General features: G+C 34.1%; 1 protein-coding gene across 2 annotated transcripts in view; it reads left to right on the forward strand.

Moving 5' to 3' along the window:
• Nucleotides 1–292: 292 nt before the first annotated feature.
• Nucleotides 293–23083, forward strand: part of BCHE (butyrylcholinesterase) — a 67607-nt gene continuing 44816 nt past the window's right edge. For both annotated transcript variants that reach the window (XM_058556413.1, XM_058556412.1), the window contains exons 1-2: nt 293–388; nt 6066–7590. In XM_058556413.1, the coding sequence (XP_058412396.1) occupies nt 340–388; nt 6066–7590 (1574 nt within the window). In that variant the 5' untranslated portion in view covers nt 293–339. The remainder of the gene's footprint in view (nt 389–6065; nt 7591–23083) is intronic.

The raw sequence follows: 23083 nt of genomic DNA on the forward strand, positions 1-23083 counted from the left end.
TAAAAGTTCTGGTAGTGTTAAAAAAAAACTGGTAGTGTATTTTCTGTTCGATTTCAGCTTCTGTTAAAGAAGCTTCTGTATCTTTTTTTCTTCACTCTTAGATGAGTGCCTGCAATCGTTAAACACTAATCCAGTATTGCTTTTGTAAATGAATTACTATTACATTCCTACCTTTAGCCTCTGAACAGAAGTCAGAAAGTAAAGATTGGCTGCCTCTAGATTCTAGCTGCTGCTGCCAACTCTCGCGAGCTTTGTCAGTAACAGTTGATTGTAATGTCAGTGCAGTCCAATTTACAGGCTGGAGCGGCAGCTGCATACTGCATTTCCCTGAAGTGTTACATGATTTGCACTCCTTGCAAACTTTATCATCTGTGTTGCAGTGCGTCGGGTAAGTTGCTCTGAATTTACATCTTCGTGTAGAAGCAAGTTACTGTGAAGCTCATTCTGTAGGAGGACTGTGATCCCTTCACGTGTTTGCTGTGCCCCTTTGGTGCTCTCTGGGGGACAGTCATTGCGAATGGGACAGATGAAGCGAGAGAGCAGCCACATGCATCAGATCTTCCTATTATTCAGGGAACGCAGACTGAGTCCATTTGACTGCTGAGGAAATGATGAATTTAGTCAATTTTGTGTAAAGAACGGTAGCACTTGTGGATTTACTGTGATGTGTGTTCTCAGGGCACTGCCTAAGGGAAAACATTTTATGCTGTGTTTTACCCTTAAATGCACTGTTTAGGGAATTTCTCCCTAAAAGAGTAACAAAAGTGGTCTTTGATCAGTCTTACTTTATTATTATTTTTTCTTTTTTTTTTTAAGTGGCATGAAATGAATAGATCCCTTATTGTCTGGCTTGACAGGATACTTTCCTTAATCAACATTTTGCCATCTGAAACTTGAACAATGTCAATTGGCAAAGGAGAGGTCTAAATTGCTTTCATCTAAAAGGAAAGTCTGTTTCCTAATTTGATTTCCCAACTTTTGTCCTCTTTGCCCTGTTTGTCCTCTTTCTTTTAATGTGTGTGTTTAAATTATATCAAAATATTTTATATTTCTTATTATTTTCATTATATCAATAAGCAAATATCGACTTCCTGCTCATCCTATAATCTTGTAAACCTATCTTTATTTTGATTATATCAGTTCCTGTTTAACCAGAGGATTAAGCATTGAGTATAAAATGTATGAATGATTAAAAGTAAAATGAAATGTGAGCAAAATTATTTCATTGTATATGATTTATATTTTTAATTTTCTTTAATCTTAAGAGTATGCCTTCCAAATTGTTATGAATATATTGCATGATAATAAACTCAGTTAGGAGTTACTATCACTAGTCTGTGTAATGCCTTCCGTAATATAAACTATCTCATACTTATGATAAATATCATTATATTTCACTTATATAAATAGTTACTTGTTTAAAGTTAAATGCAAGCTTTTAAAGAGTGGCTTTACTCTTTAAATGAAAGTCTTTAGAATTCTCTGTGAATTTGAAATAACGTGGCCTATGGACGCCTAATAAAATTTCTGTTGGATTTGCAAAGTTCTGTTTTATTCTCCTAGATTTGTTGTTGTTGTTTTATCGCCATTGTTTGTTTTTGATGCCCTGCTTTTTTAACTGTAAGGAAATGTTTGGGATCTACGCCATATTTCAGCTTTTAAAATATAAGCTAGTAATATCTTAGCAAGTCATATCTTATTTATAAATTTAGTTTCTGCTTTGATTTATTTCTTGGTAACAATTAATAATACATATTTAAATTGTATGTTGTCTTCATTTTCATCCTTTCATGCCAAAATCTGCTCATTCTTATCAAAAACTGAACTGTCCCAGATGCTAGAGAATTATAATTGGATAGATGTCAACCTAAGAACAGATTCAACTTTCAAGGAAGATCCAAGATGTTTCTCTAATATTAAATGTTCAAGTTATTCACACAATGAAAAATTTATGAATGTTCTTGATTAAGAACAGATATGGATCTTAGGCTTCTCATACCTAACCTAATGTTTTCTATCTGTACACGTCCTGTTAGTGCCTAATGGGTATCTGAAGGATCCCTGAAAGACAGTGACACAGTCTGTTTATAAACAGACGTCCTCAATTCCCCACTTCACTTAGCCTGCAACAAAATAAGATTTTTAGGTTTGGTATAAAGGCTTTGTTGTTTTAATTTGACCAAATACGTATTAGTGGTGCTTGTTCTAGATCATATTATCTAGATGGCTCTTTCCTACCATTTTAAGAGGATTTATTTTTATATAGAAATATATATTCTATTATAACTTTTTAAAAGATAGGAAAATTGCTCTACACTCAGAGAAAACCTTTATCAATATTTGCTTGACCATCCTTTAAGAAGTCCTTAGATGGCTAATTGTTTTGAAAATTTGGTTGATATCCAACTATGGCAAATATATGGCAAATAAATAGCTCTGTGTAGCAATCATTTTATTACACCCATATCTTATAGTATAACATTATGTATTTCTTCTTAAAATCGGTTGAGGAATTTTGATGCCACTTTCAAAAATGAATTAAAAGTGCAAAAAGAAGGAAATGATTTTTTGCCTATTTTTACCTTGAAAATTATATTATTAAAAGTTGAGACGATTTTCCAAAAATTGCCAGTAGATTTTGATATTCTGGAGCATTTAATAAACTTGGAACACTATAGTATTTATTATCTTTCAAGATTTTCCCCCATCCCACTCCCATCATGTGTTCTTTTTCAATTCCAAATAAAAACTCTTGCCTTTCTTTCAAATATTATGACAATAAGTTAATTGATCTAAATTTGGATACTCAATTGTACTTGGTATGAAAATTTGCCCCATTCTTTATGATAAACATGTTATGTATTCTCAGAGTTTAAATGTTTTATTTAATATGACTAGAAAATTTGCACTAGAATTTATAGGAGGAAAAACAATGAAGTTTTATTGAATATTTTAATTATTAATATAGATTTAGACATATAGACTAATAACCTTTTCTTAGTCTCCTTTATTTCTCTTTTGATTGTTTAATCATGTGATAACATACACTAAAAATGTAAACATCTCTTAATAGTAAAACTGCAGAGCAATGTGTTAAACCACAGAATACCAGATTATGAAAAGGACAAAATAATACTTATTTAAATAAAGTAATCCAGCTAGATACAAAAATATTAGGCTACACTAACAGTGAATATGTGAGCATATGCATATTTTCGTATTAAAATCTTGATTTAATAATATGGTATATAACACTCTCCAACAGGTAGCATGACAGTGTGTTGGAATGATACTGCCATTCTTGCAATGAACGCATGCTTACAATGTGTTTTTGAATGTTACTAATTGCATTATTTACAAGGTGATGACTCATAGATATCATTGTTGAAAAGGCTAAATTATTATTCATATAAATCATTATATATAACATTAAAATCTACCTAGCACAAAATATAAATAAAAATGTAACAAGAAATAGTTATGTAAATCAAAGTGATATAGGAATGATATTATAACCTTTTAGATGTTATAGTAGCTATTTTTTAACATATGCAATAGAAATTATTACATTTATTAATTACATACAGAAACAGAACATTTTGGTAGTGCTTATACTTCCTGTGCAATAAAATTAATAAACTGTACAACAAAAGTTTACAAACTATCAAGACCAGAAATTATGAGGATTTGATGTTTGGTTTATAAAGACAAAATAATATTTATGTAAAACTAGGGAAAAAAGACTATGTTAGCCTCAGAAGAACATTGATTGAGCTAGGCCAAAGGGAGGAATGAGCGCAACCAGAGATGCTGCAATCAATCTGTTGAAATGCAGCTTCGAGGCAACCAGTTTTGTGTCTTGATTCCTTTTTCCTTTCCAAAGCAGGTTTTAAAAAAGAAAACAAAATTCATCATAGCACTTTGTTCTTCTCCAAATGTCCACCTCCATTTAAGGTGTTCTAAAGAAAGGGTTTAGAAATTATCAGAAGGAAGAAAAAAGACTTGGTAGCAGCACCTCTAAAACTCCTAAACTGTCAGAAACACAAAATTTCATTAGCGAGTGTCAAGTCTACAGGAAGCTTTACATTATTATTACATATTATTTATTTATGATTATAATATAACAAATTGCATTTATGTTATTGTAATAATCCTTAAATATTATAATAGTATATAAATTGTGTTAAAATATTATATACTTCAATAGTATATTTTATTGGACTTAGCACAAATTCAATTGTATCAAAATTGAGAACATAAAAAAATAATCTTGTGATTTGATTTTTTAAAACTATTATAACAATCATTATATATAGATATATTTGTATATATGCATATGCATATACATGTGGACATTGATAGAATTAGATATATAGATATAGATATAGACATAGTTATGGGCATAGACAGATAGAGACAGAGATAGAGATAGAGATATACCCATTAGTACTAGACACTGTACACAATGGATTGGTTTATTCAAAATATTTTGGGGGGATCAAAAAATACTTGTTGATCACTAGCTGTTGTATGAGCAGTGATGAACAAGGCTGATTTAAAATGTGAGTATACTAAAGCTGAGACAGTTATCAAGATAGTGCCTTGTTCTCTGCCTTCTAAGACAATCTAAATGAAACTAATACAAATTCTCAAGGCTCACAGGATTAACTTCTTGAAAATATAGGTTGGCTTTATAATTAAAATATCAAAAACTAATACAGAAAAGATTCCAAACATTTATGGACCTTTGTTGTTATTATGTGGATGATAATGAGTGTTTGTATTTGTTTGAATCAGGTTTCCTTTCAGTTATATAAAGATGTTAGTTCTTTTAAATGGTATTTGCATTACATTTTTCTGTCCCACTTTGTCACATGGAGTTTCAGAATCTGATTTTTAAATTTTATTTATTTTAAAGAAACTCAAGTCTGCATTATGAATTTTTAATAAAACTTTGATCTTTGATCTCCCCAGTCTCTTCATGTCATCAAATAGATGTTATTTAATAAATTGTCAAATAGTTATGATTGTAGGTCTCAAAAATTACTTTTGCTTCCCCCGCTTTTCCCAGTAATTTCTGTCAAAGTACAAGTAAATCTGACCATGCTAACACATTTAACCTCATTAGTTGCATACACGTTAGTCAATTAACAAATTAACAGATGATTGGATAAGGATTGAGTAATCCTTAGGTGTAAAATTCCTTGGAAGTAAGTATCTTCTCCCACACATTGTATTGTTAGCCACTGGTCTGCTCCATTGACATTGCAATTCAGGTAGAGAAGCCCTTCTTGGTTATTCAATTTCAGAGAAATTGTCTGGTATATATCTGTAGCCCTCCCTTTCCAATTTTTCCCATGAGTCTTTATAGTGGTAGCAGATTTGTTAGTTTTCACAATCTGTATGATAAATGGCAACTACTGTATTTTTGTTACTTAACATTCTATAAATATATTGTCCAAATTCTCTTCTGACCATAGACGGTATAGATTTTATAGAGGAAGAAACTACCAGGCAAAAAGGACCACAGAAGGGACCATGGAAACAGAAAAAGACGATAAGAGAAGTCTAAGGATCCTTAAAAGTTCTTAACCTACTTCACGGTTCTGTCAAGAGCCATTCAGCCATGAATAGAACTGTATATATTTCAGAGAATACATCAGCTTGTATTTCTTCCTCTAACGAAGGGAGAAATTCTATCTTGTCAACATAAGGCAACCATCAATTAATGCCACTTTTGGTGGGGCTGTGTATGGTGGGGAAGTATATATATATGCCTGGGATAAAATTCCTCTTTAAAATACTAAATCTTCCTTACAGAGATTTGATAATGAATTTTCCCAAAGGGAAATAATTTCTACTTTTGCATTTCACGTATTTCTTTTCTAAATTGAAAACTGAAATATCTCCAACCATTTTTTATGGTTTTTTTCATAAGCCTTCATAGTGGTAGCAGATTTATTAGTTTTCATAATTTGTAGGATTAACAAGAACTACTATATTTTAGTCAATTATAATATTAGATTCATGAGGCTGTTAAAACTTCCTACTTACCTCTCTTTCAGAAATCAATATGCAGAGCAGGGGTACAATCAAATGCATTCGATCTCTCTTGCAATTTCTTCTGCTCTGGGTGCTTATCGGGAAGTCACACACTGAAGAAGACATCATAGTTACAACCAAGAGTGGAAAAGTCAGAGGGATGAACTTGCCAGTTCTTGGTGGCACAGTAACGGCCTTTCTTGGCATTCCCTACGCACAGCCACCTCTTGGTAGTCTTCGATTCAAAAAGCCACAGTCCTTGACTAAGTGGTCCGATATTTGGAATGCCACAAAATATGCCAATTCTTGCTATCAGAACACAGATCAAAGTTTCCCAGGCTTCCTTGGATCAGAGATGTGGAACCCAAACACTGACCTCAGTGAAGACTGTTTATATCTGAATGTGTGGATTCCAGCACCCAAGCCAAAAAATGCTACTGTAATGATATGGATCTATGGTGGTGGTTTTCAAACTGGAACATCATCTTTACATGTTTATGACGGCAAGTTTCTGGCTCGGGTTGAAAGAGTTGTTGTAGTTTCAATGAACTATAGGGTGGGTGCCTTAGGATTCTTAGCCTTACCAGGAAATCCTGAGGCACCAGGGAATATGGGTTTATTTGATCAACAGTTGGCACTTCAGTGGGTCCAAAAAAATATAGCAGCCTTTGGTGGAAATCCTAGAAGTGTAACTCTCTTCGGAGAAAGTGCAGGAGCAGCTTCAGTTAGCCTACATTTGCTTTCTCCTAGAAGCCACTCATTGTTTACCAGAGCCATTCTGCAAAGTGGATCCTCTAATGCCCCTTGGGCAGTAACATCTCTTTATGAAGCTAGGAACAGAACATTGACCTTAGCTAAATTTGTTGGTTGCTCTAGAGACAATGAAACTGAGATAATCAAATGCCTGCGATATAAAGATCCCCAGGAAATTCTTCTGAATGAAGTATTTGTTGTCCCCTATGATACTCTCTTGTCAGTAAACTTTGGTCCAACTGTGGATGGTGATTTTCTCACTGACATGCCAGACACACTTCTCCAACTTGGACAGTTCAAAAAAACCCAGATCTTGGTGGGTGTTAATAAAGATGAAGGGACAGCATTTTTAGTATATGGTGCTCCTGGTTTCAGCAAAGATAACAACAGTATCATAACTAGAAAAGAATTTCAAGAGGGTTTAAAAATATTTTTTCCAGGAGTGAGTGAATTTGGAAGAGAATCGATCCTTTTCCATTACATGGACTGGTTAGACGATCAGAGAGCTGAAAATTACCGTGAGGCCTTGGATGACGTTGTTGGGGATTACAATATCATATGCCCTGCCCTGGAGTTCACCAAAAAGTTCTCAGAATTGGGAAGTAATGCCTTTTTCTACTATTTTGAACACCGATCCTCCAAACTTCCTTGGCCAGAATGGATGGGAGTGATGCATGGTTATGAAATTGAGTTTGTCTTTGGTTTACCTCTGGAAAGAAGAGTTAATTACACAAAAGATGAGGAAATTTTGAGTAGATCCATTATGAAACGCTGGGCAAATTTTGCAAAATATGGGTAAGTGCTGATTTTGTAGTTGTCCTTCTTGGTTTTGTTTGTTTTGTTTTGTTTAGCTTTGCTTGGTCTCTGGTGTAGATTTCATTAATGGCACAGAAATGTTTTAATTATTTATTCTTTTTGTACCTTAAGCTGGTTTTGTTTTTTTATTACGTAGTGAATTTCAATTTCTTGCATCAGAGTGCTTAAAACAAATCATCAAATAACCTTTATGGAAAATATTTTATGATTTCATTTCCAAAATACTGCAAAGTACTTTAACAAAAGCTAGCCAAAGTTTGTATAGAAATAAATGTTTACCTTCAGAACTAAAATTACTGTGATCATGCTTTTTAACCTGAAAGTTTATAATTTTCACAGGTTTAGGAAAGAGTAAGAATATGTCTTCTCATGCTCTTAAACAGTGGTACAGTGGTCCCTGATACGTGAGGAAACACATACTTGCTCAGGAAAATTGAAAGGCAAGATGGTAATGGGGTTCACTTTCAGATTACCCAAGTTACAGAGTTTGCCATTTTATCATTTTTTTCCCCTGGTAGGTTTGTTCAGATCTTTCTGGTAACCTGTGCTGGACAGGAGCTACAAGGGTCCTCAGGGTTAGCTAAGCTGTTTTCCACATGAGCAGACAGATGGGTGACATTATATAATCAGAGACATTACAAAAGAATGTATTTTCCCTCATATGTTACAAATATTGTGATATTATGTCCTCAATAGTCGGGAGAAAATAATCTGTTAGAATATGTTTTCTAATTCGCATATTTTTATGTGTATAGAAAATAAGATTGGTTTTTTTTTCACTGCATTTTTGACCCAAAATCAAATTTTATACTGTGGAACAATTTGTATCAATGAGAATAATTTAAAAAGTAGAAATTTGGGCATCTATTTTTAACAGGAGTGCTTACAGCAACTCACAAATCGATTGATGCTTTAATCAATCTGTCATACTGTCTTTTATAATTGAAAAGAGTGTTGAGAGTGATGGTATTACTTTCTGGTTTTCTTTTCCATCCCTCATTTGGAATTCATCGTACTCCATGTTACTGTATGTATCTTTCTACAAAGTACTTGTATGATATAATTCTTCTCAAATTTTTTTAACACTTATCCACTGTGTATAAAGCTAAAAGTCTTCTACCTGGCATTAAGAGGCCTCTATAATCCTGCTGCAACCTGTATTCCCCAACCATAGCTGGCTGCTTGGTAGGCCAGTTATCTCCTGAATGCCAAAGATTTCAAGCTTAACTACGCCGTAGAGCCTTGTCCTTGCCAGGTGCCCTGTTTAGAACATTTACCTCTCTCCTTTTTAATGACAGAAGTCTTACTGTTTTTTTAAGGTCCTGACCAACTACGTGTTTCATGCAGCATATCTTTAATTCCTAGACTTGTAATTGCTTCAGACCTCTTTTTCACTCTCACAGTGAAGTTATTGATTGTGAGGTGTCTATACACTATCTTTCATTGTACGGTGAGCCTCCTAAAGTAGACTAAACTAGCTTCTTGAAAGAGAAATTGTAGTTTTATTGGATGCTCATTAGAGTACTACTGACATTGGTATATATCATACTTGACAAGTATTTGATTAGTGATTGAATGAGAACAGGTAAAAGCTAGTGTGAGTAAAAAATATAATTTGTTCAAGATACATGGGCTCTTATATTATCTGTAGCTATGCAATAGCTTGTACCTTCTCAACATCTGCCTAAATTTCTACTTAAGAAGGATCATCTTATTTCTAGAACTTCGTTAGATTTACTTATATCTCATTTTGTTCTTTCCCTAAAGGCTATAGCCATAATAAATCATTTGAATATATTTTTAATTCTTTCTTACAATTCTAGAGATTGTAAATAATTTAAGGGGATTATTTCTTAAAATTATTGATGATTGTAATTTTTAAAGGGCTTCGTATTTTGCATGTTGAAATTATCAAGGAATTTATATTTTCTCATGTCACAATGGAGAACACTGAAAATCAGATGTGGTAAATATCTTGTTTATGGCACACAGACAGCAACAGATCAAAGAAGGGAATCTTTGACATTGAATAGAATAGATTATTTAATCCTAATCTATTTCTATGATTAACATATTTGAACAGGAAACAAATGAAGGTTGACACATTTTAATTATAATGATAAATTCATATAAACAAGCTTATAAACCATAAAGATTAAAGCACACTTTTTAAAGTAGTTTAGCCATAACAAGATGTCCTTTCAGTTGATGAGTTTCTTTACAGTCCATATTGGTATAGTTGAACAGAGAATAATAATACATCATGTGTGTTGAGAGTTGACTTAATGGCAAATGTAATGTTAATCTCCTGATGTCCATTATCTTTTTTCAAAGTATACCTATGAATAAATATAGAAGCTTGGAATGGTTAAGTCAACTCCAATAGAAACGAAGTTGGTAAGTGTTAGATGTGGAAATCCACTCACATTTGTCTGACCACAGACATGATGTTCTAACTCAGTGGTTCTCAATCCAGGAAGATTCCTCCCTACTATCCCCAACCTGGGACATTGAATAATGTCTGCAGCTATTCTTGAATATCACACGGGATTGGAGGTACTACTAGCACAGTAGAGGCCAGGGATGCTGCTAAACATCCTACAATCCATAGGAGAGCACCCACAACAAAGAATTCTCCATTCCGAATGTCAATAATGCCAAGATTTATAAACTTCGGGTTTAAACTTCCACATAACCCAAAATGACATGTTAAGAAAGTAAAAAAGTAGAACTAGGAGTTGTAATTATCATTCAGAAAAATAAGTTTTCAAGTTTATGGTTCATAAAATGTTTTAATAAATTCTTCTCCTTCTTTAATAATAAGTTTAGAGTATATTGTATTTTTGTTATGATTAAGTTCAAAATAATTTTGAATTTTTCTCTGTGATTTTTTATTTTGCCAATGGATTGCTTAATAGTCTATTATTTAACTTCCAAATGTTTGAATAATTTCTAGGTATCTTGTTGTGGGTTTCTAATTTAATTCAGTTCTAGTAAGAGGCTATACTCTGTAAGATTTTCCCCTTTTAACTATATTGAGGATTATTTTATGCCCCAGCATATGATCTACATGGGGAGCTATTTTATGTGCTCTTGAAAATATGTGTTCTTCAGTTATTTGGTATGGTATTTTCTGTAAATTAATTAGTTCATGGTTGCTCAGGTCTTCTAACATTCTTCCTAAGATTTTTGTCTATTTGTTTCAAGTACTGAGAGAGGGGTATTAACATCAATCATAATTGTGGTTTTATTTATTTCTCCACTTAGCTCTGCTAATTTTCCTTTTAGTATTTTAAATCTATGCTATTAATTCCATGCACATTTATGATTATGTGTTCTTGATTCTTTGACTGTTTTATCATTATGAGATGTCTCTCTTTGTCCTGAAGTTGACTTTGTCTAATATTAAGATAAACATAACTTTTTTATGCTTATGTTTACATAATATGTGTCGTACCATCCTTTTATTCCAATCACCTATATTTTTTAAAAAACCTTTCTTAAAGTCAGTGTGATTAGTTCATTTGACATTTGATGTAATTATCAACATGTTTTTGTTTAAGTCTACCATCTTACTGTTTTTTAGTTCATCCTTCCTATTGCTCCTTTGAAGCTTTTTTGTTGCATTAATTGAATGTTTTTTATTGTTCCATTTCTTTTTTTAACTGAGGAAGATTCACCCTGAGCTAACATCTGTCTCCAGTCTTCCTCTTTTTGCTTGAAGAAGATTGGCCCTGAGCTAACATCCATTGCCAATCTTCCTCTATTTTATGTGTGGGTCGCCACCACAGCATGGCCACTGCTGAGTGGTGTAGGTCCACATTCAGCAGAGTGCACCAAAATTAACCACTAGGCCACTGGGCAGCCACTCTATTTTATTTTTATATAGACGTTTTAGTTTGTCTTTAATTTTTTTTCATGGTTGATTTAAGGCTAACAATTGTTTCTTTAACTTATAACAATCTACTTGGAGTTAATACTGAACCACTTCGCACTTTGCAACTGATATCTCCCACTTTCTTCACAATTCATACTTCCCATTTTCCATTTCACTCTTACTACTTCACAAATGTAAGAAACTAACAATATAGTTGCCTGTATTCTCCTCCATATTTTTATATTGTTGTCATATGTTTATACAATGTATAATATAAAACTGCTTTAAACAATCAGTTATATTTATGTAAATTTATAAAAGAAAAGAAAAATATAGTGTTTTATATTTATCCACATATTTACCATTTCCAGTGTTCTCTACTCTTTCCTGTGGGTTCCAGATTTCATCTGGTATCCTTTCCCTTCATACTGAAGAATATCCTTCAGGATTTCTCATTATGCAGATTGGCTAGTTACAAATTCTGTCAGCTTTCTCTTAACTGAAAATGCCTTTATCTTACTTCAATTGAAGGATGTTTTTAAGAACATAGAAATCTGATTTGATCTTTTTTTCTCTTTCTTTCATCAATTTAAAGATGTGTTCCATTACCTTCTTGTCTCTTCAGATCTGAAGGCTCACTTCACATCATATGATTGTTTCTCTTTATGCAATCTTTTTTTTTATTATCCTCTGGTTGATTTCAAAATTTTCTCTTTATCTTTGGTTTTAATGTTTGTCCATGACGTTTCCAGTGTGATTTCTTTGTAGTTTTTTTTTTGTATGGGGTTCACTAAGATTCTTCCTGTTGATTTTTTTTTTTTTTTTTTTTTTTTTTTTTTTTTTTTTTTTTTTTTGTGAGGAGATCAGCCCTGAGCTAACATCCGCCAATCCTCCTCTTTTTTCGCTGAGGAAGACGGCCCTGGGCTAACGTCGGTGCCTATCTTCCTCCACTTTATATGGGACGCCGCCACAGCATGGCTTACCAAGCAGTGCGTCGGTGCGCGCCCGAGATCCGAACCAGCGAACCCCGGGCCGCCGCAGCGGAGCGCGCGCACTTAACCGCTTGCGCCACCGGGCCGGCCCCCTCTTCCTGTTGATTTTTAATATCACATTTGAGAAATTTTGTGTCAGTATTTCATTAAATATTCTTCCTGCACCATTCTCACTCACATCTCCTTCTAGAACTCCAATTATACGTATATACTAGCCTATTTAATATTGTTCCACAGGTCACTAAGGTTCTGTTCTTTGTTCCTCAGTTTTGCTTGTGTTTTTCAAATTAGATACTTTTTGATTGATTTCTCTGCAAGCTCACTGAGTCTTTCTTCTGCCTTCTCCAACCTGTGGCTGAACCCATCCAATGAATTGTTTATTTTACTTATTTTAGTTTTCAGATCTAAAATTTCCTTTTTTTTCAGTAGTTTCATTTTTTTTTTTTTTTTTGCTGATTTCCTCCTTATTTCCTATTTAAAGATTCATTCTTTAAGTTCTTACACGTATTTAAAATGACTGCTTTAAGATTTGGTTTGCTCATCCAATATCTGGTTCATGGGGTCAGTTTCTATTTTCATATTTCTTTGCATACCTAGTAATTTTCAAATTTATACTAAATTTTGTGGGTGATTTGCAGTAGAAATTCTATATTATTTTATCCTCCTCTGGAGAATTTATGCTTCCACTGAAGAATGTTTTCTTATTTTACCAGGCAGTTCAATTTAGGATGTGTAAAGACTTGAATTTGTCTCAAATGCATATAGGCTTGGCTTTATATTTTGTTAGAGTGAATCCATACAAGGTTCAAAATACTTTACAGACTCTCCAACTTGGCAGGACTTAAACTCCAACATCTGTTTTTACTGAGGATATTGCAAGTACTTGGTTTAAGTGTCTATTAGGGTGGGGATAGACTAGGTCTCCTCGTATCTATTACTTCTAAGGTATGGTCTTCCACTCAGCCGAACACGGGGTATTAATGAGGAATTAATGAGATGTAAACAAAGCATTGGCAACATTACAATAGTTATTCACTCTCCAGCATTTCCCATCTCTTTTCTGCACTCAGCTTGCAGCATCTTCTCTCTGCTCAGCCTCTCATACTCTCACCCTGTATATATTCAGCCCAGGCCTCACCCAAGGATCTGCAGGGAACCTCTGCAGAGAATTCTAGCCCACTCCCTTTGCTATCCTCCTTCTTTCTGGAGTCCTGCCCTGCAGATTCTAACTTCTTCTATATCCCAGAACTCTTATTTCTGTCTTTTAACCTCAGTGAAGCTACTGTGCTTTGCTTAGGCTCAAGCTCCCTGCATCTTGGACAAGGGATTATCCTCATGTGAGTAACCACAGTACCCATGGACTCACCTTGGAGTTCCCCTTCTCTCAAATGTCATAGACTTGTACTGCCTATTATCCAGTTCCTGAAACTCATTGCCTTGGGTTTCTTTTTTTTTCGGTCCGGTATATAATATTTTTATGGAGAGAGAGTTAATCCAGTTTCAATCACTCTGTCATGGATGAAGATGAAAGCCCAACCCCTCCCTCCTTTTGTATTTTAAGAGAATTTAAGTTTGTATTTCTCATTCAGTTATATGAAACTCATTTTTTCAGTTACTGTAAAAGATCTTATCAATTTCCAAGATATGTAAAAAAAAACCTCTTTAATTTGACTTCTTGGCAAAAATAAAACATTATTCTGTGATAGCACTAAATGGTATTCAAATTTGGTATCTTTAGCTGCAATGTTTGAGATTTCTTATAAAATAGAAGCCACAATATAATTTATGCCTTTGCTAATTGAAATGACCACCTGTATGTACCTTGCTTGCTCCTGCTTTTCCCTCAATCTCATCTCTAAAAATGAATTTGAAACCTTACGCAAATACCACACAGTTCCATATGTGCATTATGTCCAATATCCTATAATAATATGTTGAAATATCAATATAACATATATATCCATCAATTATTCATCCAAACAATAACTTGGCCAACAAATTAAATTAACTAGCACTTAATGACATATTTTCAGCACTATCCCAGTGATACAGGAAATTTGTGAAATCAAAGTTGATTTGTCGGAGACCAGAACAGCTAAAGAAAGAAAATAAGCCAAAATACAATTAGTAGCATAATGGAAGATAGAGGAGGATCGTTATTCCAGGGCCCCTCCAGTTGCCTCCTACTGTTGCAGAGCATCTTTTGTTTACTATATCCTCTCTCAGCGCTATATTCCGACCTCCTCCAGTGTAGACCTTCAAGAGGAGCCATTCAGGGTGCAGTTAGTTACACGGTCCTCCGCATTGTATGTGACAGCCCTGGTGTGGCCAGTGTTAACAGTCCTACAGATCCTTTGTATATATAACCTTAGGTAAGTTATTTAAAATTCCCTGCTGTTTTTCCTTGTCTGTAAAATGGGAGTATAAATATACCTCCCTTACTGACCTGTTGAAATATACCTTAGCATTCACAGGGAATTGCATTCCTCCTTTTCATTAAAAAATTTAATTTTTCATCTACCAGGCATAAACTACTTCAATCTATTCTCATCTAAGATTAAACTTGGCTTCTCTCCCAAAATGTACAATTGTTTAACTTCCTGCTTCAACATTAATTAATCAGTTAAGTTTTCAAACAAATAAAAGATAATTGAGGCAATTAACTTACTCTTGTCTTTTTGGTGATAATTTATTCACTCAGAGCCCCTCTAAATGGTTAATGTTTCCTAACTCTTTTTTGCCAGAAATAAATGTTTTGACCCAGGTCACTTTTATTTTTGTCCTATTTTGGTATCATAAAACAAAAAGTTATTTAACAAAGTATTTGTAAGTAACTTCACCATAGCATACCTGCTACTATTCTTATGTATTTTATTTATTTATTATTTATTCTCTAATACTGTAAGGAATTTTATCACAGAAGGAACAATTTATTAAAGAAGAACAAAAATATATTACTAAACTTTCAGTCTCCTGGTTCACTGATCTGTGAAAAATAAATAAGAATAGTTCTTGACATTTGTACTAGGAAGTAGGTGAGAGTAAATGAAATGCTAAGCCATGGTTTCTTAGTGCATGAGATTTTGTGAAATAATTGGGACAAGTTAAAACAGGCATGCTTCTGTGTACTAAATTGTAATTGTAATCATCAGAAAGGACAGATCTGCCAGATTTCTAAGGCAATGAACTTTGTTTCTGATTTGTATATATTATAAATATATAAATATTTATTTATAAATATATATATACACACACATGCATTAAGGGATGGGTGCCTCATATACATTGTCATAACCTCACTATACTGGCAGGAATGCACTCGATAATAATGTATTTTCTAATATTTATAATGGGAAGTTGATTTAATAATGTTTAGTGTTTAATAGGTTTATTTCTATCTTGTTTACTTAATATGACACGAGAAATAAAGTGATTGAAATAACAATATTTCAACCCCACATATTTTTCAAGTGGGTATATTTTCTTTGTATGTTTTTTTTTCCCCTCTCCTGGAATCATTTTATGTTTTCAAAAGGTAGTAGAAAACCTGAGGAAAAGTCAAAGAACGTGTAACTGGAGAACAGTTGCTCCTTCATTCTAAATCTCTGTATAGGAATTTAGCATGTGTCTATACTCATTATATAGAGTTTGTGCAAATCCCTCACCAAGAACTTAATTTTCAAATTATACTTGAATTTATTTTTTATTGAATTTTTCAACTTAACAAAATAAATATTCTAGGACTTCATTACAACACACTTCTTAATAAGAGGTACCTTAAATATACCAAAAGGATACCAGTTAAAGGTAATTTTAATGTGAAAAGTACCATTACACTGACAATGCATGAAGTATATGGATTCTGTTATTAGAATGAAAAAATGCCAAAATGATGACACTATCTAACATTTTCTGATGAGAAAAGTGTAGTCCACAGAAGAAAAGTGAATTGGAGCTATTAGGTGACAGAACAAAGATTAACTATGACTCAAGACTATTAACTTTCATTTCCTTGTATTATCCATTCACCAGGCTGCCTTCACCATGAATTATTGAAAGCAGTCATTAAATGTGCTGAGGAAATGCATTTGGTTGCAAACTTATAATTTTAACATGTTAGCATGTTGATACCTGCCTGGTTAATGTTACAGAGGTAAGGGCAGAGAACAGACCAAAATTCGACATCATGACATATAGACGCAAGTTTAAGTTTGTGAAAGACTGTCATCTGGCCATGTAGTCCAATTATGATTAGGCTTATAATAAGATTTTCTGACCGATAATAGTTCTTGTGGTTTCCATAGTGAAGAAAAAAATTCTTACCCTCTGATTCTATAATTATTTGTGGTTCATTATCGTAACCTAACTGGAACATTTTAATGACTTTGCAAAACGGTCAGGGTTTATATCCCCTTGGATTTATTTTATTGCTATTATGACAGCATCAATGTTCTATCACTCCAAATTCTTTTTCCCCTCTTAGGAATTAGGTGTGCAGTTACTCAGGAAGGAGTAAAACAATAAGTGTTAGCTGCCGTGTTCCTGTAAAGTACCTTAAGTTTAACAGATAGAATATAAATATAGATGAAAAAATACATATGCATTAGCATAACTTATTTGAAAAGGAAGAATTACATAATGGGAAAATTTAAAATGTACATAAGATCACTTGCAAAACCATTTCAGAGTGCAGCAATAGCTTCTCCTCAGTAACAGTGGGATGAGAAGGGAAACCAGACTCCCCAAATGCCAACATCTATGAATATAGTTATAAAATTATATGTTCGACTAAGTGTTTTGAAAAACTTTATCACAGTGAAGTAGGGAAAAACTAATACTTCTGTAGTTTAAGGGGGCTCATTAAAACATGCAAAATCATATTTATAGGATCCATTTACTTAGAAATAACTTAATGTGATTTGTTCTCTATGTTTTCCCAAATGTTCTCTGTTTTTGGAAAAATTCTGATAGTCAATCCACTTGTAAATTTCAAGTTCAGTCTGAAATTAAAATTAATCAATCAATTATTTTTTAAAAATCAGAGTCAGGGCCAGCCTGGTGGTATAGTGGTTAAGTTTGGCATGCTCTGCTTCAGCAGCCTGAGTTCGCATGTTCGGATCCCAAGCATGGACCTACACTACATGTCAGCCATGCTGTGGTGGTGACCCACATACAAAATAGAGGAAGATTGGCACAGATGTTAGCTCGGGGCCAATCTTCCTCACCAAAAAAAAAAAAAAAAAGTCACATCTCCAGGAATATATGTATAAATGCAGTACTTCAAAAGACTTTTCAGATACAAACTAATAACTTTGAATTTCACAAAGTAACAAAATACAGGAACCAAAATGTGACTTTAAATATTTTACTGTATCAAATACTATGTTTTTCTGACTGTGCCACAATCAGATATGACTAAAATGTATTTGGTCAGAGTGACGAATTCCAAGAAATTATTCTTGCTCCAGTTTTCCTTCCCAGTCAATAACACTGAGGGTCAGAGTGCTAAAAAGCATAACTCCACCCTCTTTTTTATTTTCTATCTGTCAATATTTTTCCAGGACTCATTCATATTAGCATGTTAGGTACCATTAACCTGATGGGATGATCTATAGATTTATTGTAAATGAAATGTTAATATTAACTTGTCCAGAGACCTCTGTTATGTAAAATCAAGTGATTCTTTATCTTATACAAATTAAATTGACTTACTTTTGATGTATCAATCTCTAAAAATTGATATCAAAATAATATTTATTTTATGACTGGAGTTAAAATATTAATTACAAAAATATATTTTATCTAACAAACCATTATAAACCAAAATAATAACCCAATGATGTCACGGGTGTTAGAATTTCATGTTTTGCTTGGAAGCCATAATACCAATCAATACCAGCTTTTGCTGGTTTGATAATGTTTGTGGAAGTATAAAAAATTACACATTTTATCAAACTCTTTGAAATATAAGTTTACTTTTTTTATAGAGCACTTGCTAATCACAAGTTATAATTTTTTGTATGGATGGGTCATGTATTATGGTGATTTGTTTATTCATTCTTCCCTTTAGTCATTCAACAAATATATCTGAAAGTCTATATGCACCAAGCATTACCCAGGTGATGGGGATACTGCAGTAATCAAAATATACCCAGGGAAAGAGACAAAGAACTAAAAGAGGGACAGAAAATCTCTACCTCCAGGAGCTTTACAATCTAATAGAAAGAAAAAGACAATAAATGTGTAATATGTCTTATAGTAATCAGAGCTCTGAAAAAATGATAAGCATAGTTAGGTGCATAGAGCATGATTTTAGTGGAATGTGATATCATTCATAGGGTGGCCATGAAAAGCCTCTGACAAAGTTCTATTAGAGAGAGTGACAGAGTAATCATGTCGACATCTGGGAGAAAAATATCATGTGAATATCTTGGGGAAAAGAAGAGAAAGCAGCAAGGACCTGCCCTAAAACTAAAGTATTTAGGATGTTGCAGGAGCAGTAAGAAAGCTTGTGTATGTGAGGGGTAAGGGGTAGAGGTTGTAAAATCAGAGAAGTACAGAGGGTCAAGATATATAGGATTTGAAGCTTTTATAATCTTTGGAACCTCCTCTGAGTGAAACGGTAAGCCATGAAAGATTTGGGGCATTTGAGCGGCATAATTTGATTCAAAGTTTATAAGCAACTCTCTGACTGATAGGTAAATAAGAGTGAAGCCGAGAGAAGAGCTAGGAGGCTATTATAGCAATCCAGGTAAGAATGGTGGTGTCTTGGATTAGGTATAAGTGGAAAGAAATGGTGATATTCAGGATATACCTTGAAAGAAGACCTGACAGGATGTATAGACTGGATGTGGGATATGAAAGAATAAGTGGAGACAAGGATGCTCCCAGGGTGTTGACCCGAGCCGCCAGAAGAACAGAGGTGCCATTTTCTGAGACAGGGATGACTATGGGAGGATGTGGTGGGATTGTGTAATCAGAAGTTCTATTTTAAATAAACAGTTTAAGTTTAAGGTGCCTATTTTGCAGACACTTGGAGCAATAAAATAGGTCTTCTGACATTGAAGTCTGGAATTCAAGGAGAGGTAGGGGCCAGAGATATAAATTTGATGTCTGACAGCATGAAGATGGTATTTAAAGCCATGAGACAGGATTATGTTATTTACAGAGGCTGTAGACAGAGCAGACGTCTTAGCACTCCAAGGCTAGAGATTTGGAGGAGGAAGAGGAACCAGCAGAGAGAATGAGTAGCCAATGAGTTGGAAGGGCAGCTAGAACAAGAGATCTCCCCAAGACCAAATGAAGAAAGTATTTCGAGGAGGAAGTGAATCTCTGTATCAAATATAGGATGAGTATAATGAAAACTATATGGAACTGTGTATAAAGGTCTGTGGGTTTGGAACTGTGGAGGTTATCGGTGGCAAAGACTTGTGATATTTTGATGGAATGGTGGGAACTGAAACCTTAATGGAGATTCAGAGGAAAATGGGAGGAGAAGAATTAGAAATTGCAATTTGAATCCCCTTTTTCAAAGACTTTACTCTGAAGTAGAGCAGGAAAATCAGACCAGGGCATGTGGGGACAAGAAAGGGAAGGAGGTTTTTTTGATTGTTTTTTGTGAGAGATGTTGCAACACATTTATGTGCTGATGGGAATGGTACAGTGATTAATGTGACTAGTTTTGTGTCAGCATCATAGTCATCTACCTAATTTTATTCAATTATTTTCTTTTTAGAAAATAATGCATCTAAATACAGTGCAAGCCCTTTGGTTAGAAGTTAGGCTGTCAGTAACTTGGATTTTGCAGAGCACAAACTAAGGGAATCAAGAGATGGGAAGCAAAGGAAAAATAAACAAAACCACCCAAATATTCTGAACATCAAAAAAAAGTATCATGAAATATTTCTTTGATATTTATTCCACAGAAAAGGTTGTATTTCATCATTTGGAACCTGTTGATTTGTAATGTGCCCTAAATTCTGAAAGAATTATTTCTTTATTTTTTAAGACGAGAGACAAATCAGAAGCAGCAGTTTTCGGAGAGCTGAGGCAGGAAGCAAGCAACTTGACAGCAGAACTGAGAGGTCACAGACTAACAGCAAGACAAGCAGCTGGGGGCGGTTGCGGGCGGGAATAACTTCTGATAAGCAAGCTAGTGTAAGCAGTGACAAAATATGGAGCCTGAGACCACAAACCCTGTTATGTAGCGCCTTCTCTGTGTCCTTTAACATTCAGGGAGTATGATGCAGTGCTGTTAGGAAAATTAATTTGTTAAAATAAAACGCATAGGGTTGTAACAAAAATAACTGAGCCCTTATGGAATATGCTTCACATGTGACCTATAAATAATAATTTAGCCTATTGTGTAGTCTGAATATTAAGAAAGTACTGACCAAGTAGCCATTGGATTAACCATTTTAAGCTTATCATGTTGTTTGTAGTAATAATGTCAATTAAAGTGTATTAACTGCTAACATGTGCCAGCTCTCTGCTCAGGACTTCACTTCCATTATGACAGCTCTTTAAGGAAGCATGATCATCATCAACAGGTGGTGATAAGGATACGGAGGCTTAAAGAGCTTAAGCTGCTCAAAATTCCACAGCTATTACTAAAAACCAGAGCCCCGTGTGAACCCTGTGGTCTGACGGAGGAACCCAGGTACATCTTCTCTATACTTAGCTCCCTCTCTGTTAGAATTTTTGTGATTCAGTGGGGAAGGAAAAGAGAAAATAATTGAATCTCTTTTGCCCTTAGTTTTCTTATCTTTAATATATGAGAGTGCTAATACTTATATCCTGGGTTGTCATGGAAATTTGAGAAACTATATGTAAAATACCTGACATATTTCCAGACACATACTACAAGTAGGGTTGCCAGATAAAGCATAGGACACCCAGTTAAATTAGGTCAGCTAAACAACAAATACTTTTTTTTAGTATAAGAATGCCCCATAAATCAGCATGGAGTATACGTTTTTATACCCCATATAATGCATGGGGTATAAAAAATTCGTAATTTTTTTAGTATGAGTATACCCCATGCAGATTTATGAGACATACTTATACTAAAAAATAGTATTTGTTGTTTAGCTGAAATTCACATTTAACTGGGTGTTCTGTTTTGTTTCGTTTTCTTTTGACAAAATCTGGTAACCCTAACTGCAAGTCAGATAGCCTACAGAGAATGAGAAGTAGCCTCTAGGAGCGGGGTTTGGCAAAAGCTGAGAAAGGTGTCAGAGGGAAGTTCAGCGAAGGGCCCCCAAGTTGGTAAGAAGAACAGAAGAAAAAATAGGACACTGAAGTGAGAGCTGCTTCTCACGACTGGATCAGGCCAGCAGGGATTGGGGAATGGAGGCTCTCAAGGAACACGCTGCGCTCCTCATGTCTTGGCAGCATGTCTCGAGATTGGCTGTGGGGCTAGGCAGGGCTCAGCTTGCCTGTTTAGGGTTTCCGTTAAGCGTTAAGTGAGCTGAGGAAAGTCAAAATTAACATGATGGGGCAAAAATTGATCTAAATATTAACGTTATAGTAGACATAAGGTTTCCTTCTTCCTAAGCCTGAATCTTTAGAGCTCTGAATATACATTTGAGTTTATTTTATCGTGTATTTTTGGATTTGGTTTTCTTTTTTTCTTTTTTACTTTACTTTTTTACTTTTAACCTTGGGGAAATGAGTGTTTCATAAAATGTATTCATAAAGACTTTTGAATGATATTAATGAATCTTGAAATAAAGAATGAGGGAAATAGAACATAAACCAGAAAACATGTTATTTGTAGAATCTTCAGACTAATTCTATTTATAACGCTAGACTTTGCAATCTCAGATTTCATTTTCAAATTTGTTACAAAATAACTATTTGCAATGCTTTATCTACTTATCAATGTGAATTATTAGAAAATAAATTATTCAGACCTTGTAATACATGGGGTTTTATTAGAAATTAACCATTGTGAAAGTCAAAGAAACCTAACAATTATAAAAATGATTAAAATTCAAGGATGTACAAGTCCTAATCTTGTCTTCTCGATCAACTTTGGGTTTAGATATTCTATTAGTTACTCAGGCTTGTAATAGACTGTGTAAATTAAGACAGGTTTTTTGATCTCTACCTAAATTATTATATAGAGCCACATTGGTTGTTTTAGATCTTTCTCAATTTAATTACATTCTTGTTCTACCATTAGTACAATGAAGATCATTTCTACATAATGAATAAGTAATATTAAAGCGAAAAAAATTATTAACTTCTAAATATTGCCCTTTCTTATGTTGAAACCTGTACACAAAATTTGCGTAAAACTTACAAATTTATATTTATAGTTGTCAAGTGACAAAAATAAAGCAATTTAGTAACGAGTTTGATGTCCTTTATTCAAGGGGCACAGTCCATGGACTAGGGGAACACAGTGCCTCACGAGCAGTGGAGTACTCCCCACAGGGATGGTTGGGCAAGGGTGCGTTTCGTGCATAGAGCCTTAGAAGCCACAGCAGGAAACAGGGCATAACTGGCTGGGGTTACATATCCGACCTTATATAGAAAGATCAAGGAACAAAGAAATAAATTTAGAGCCCAGAGTTGGCTTGATGTTTGGTGACTGGCT

Source organism: Diceros bicornis, chromosome 15 (assembly GCF_020826845.1).
Source record: "Diceros bicornis minor isolate mBicDic1 chromosome 15, mDicBic1.mat.cur, whole genome shotgun sequence".
Lineage (NCBI taxonomy): Eukaryota > Metazoa > Chordata > Mammalia > Perissodactyla > Rhinocerotidae > Diceros > Diceros bicornis.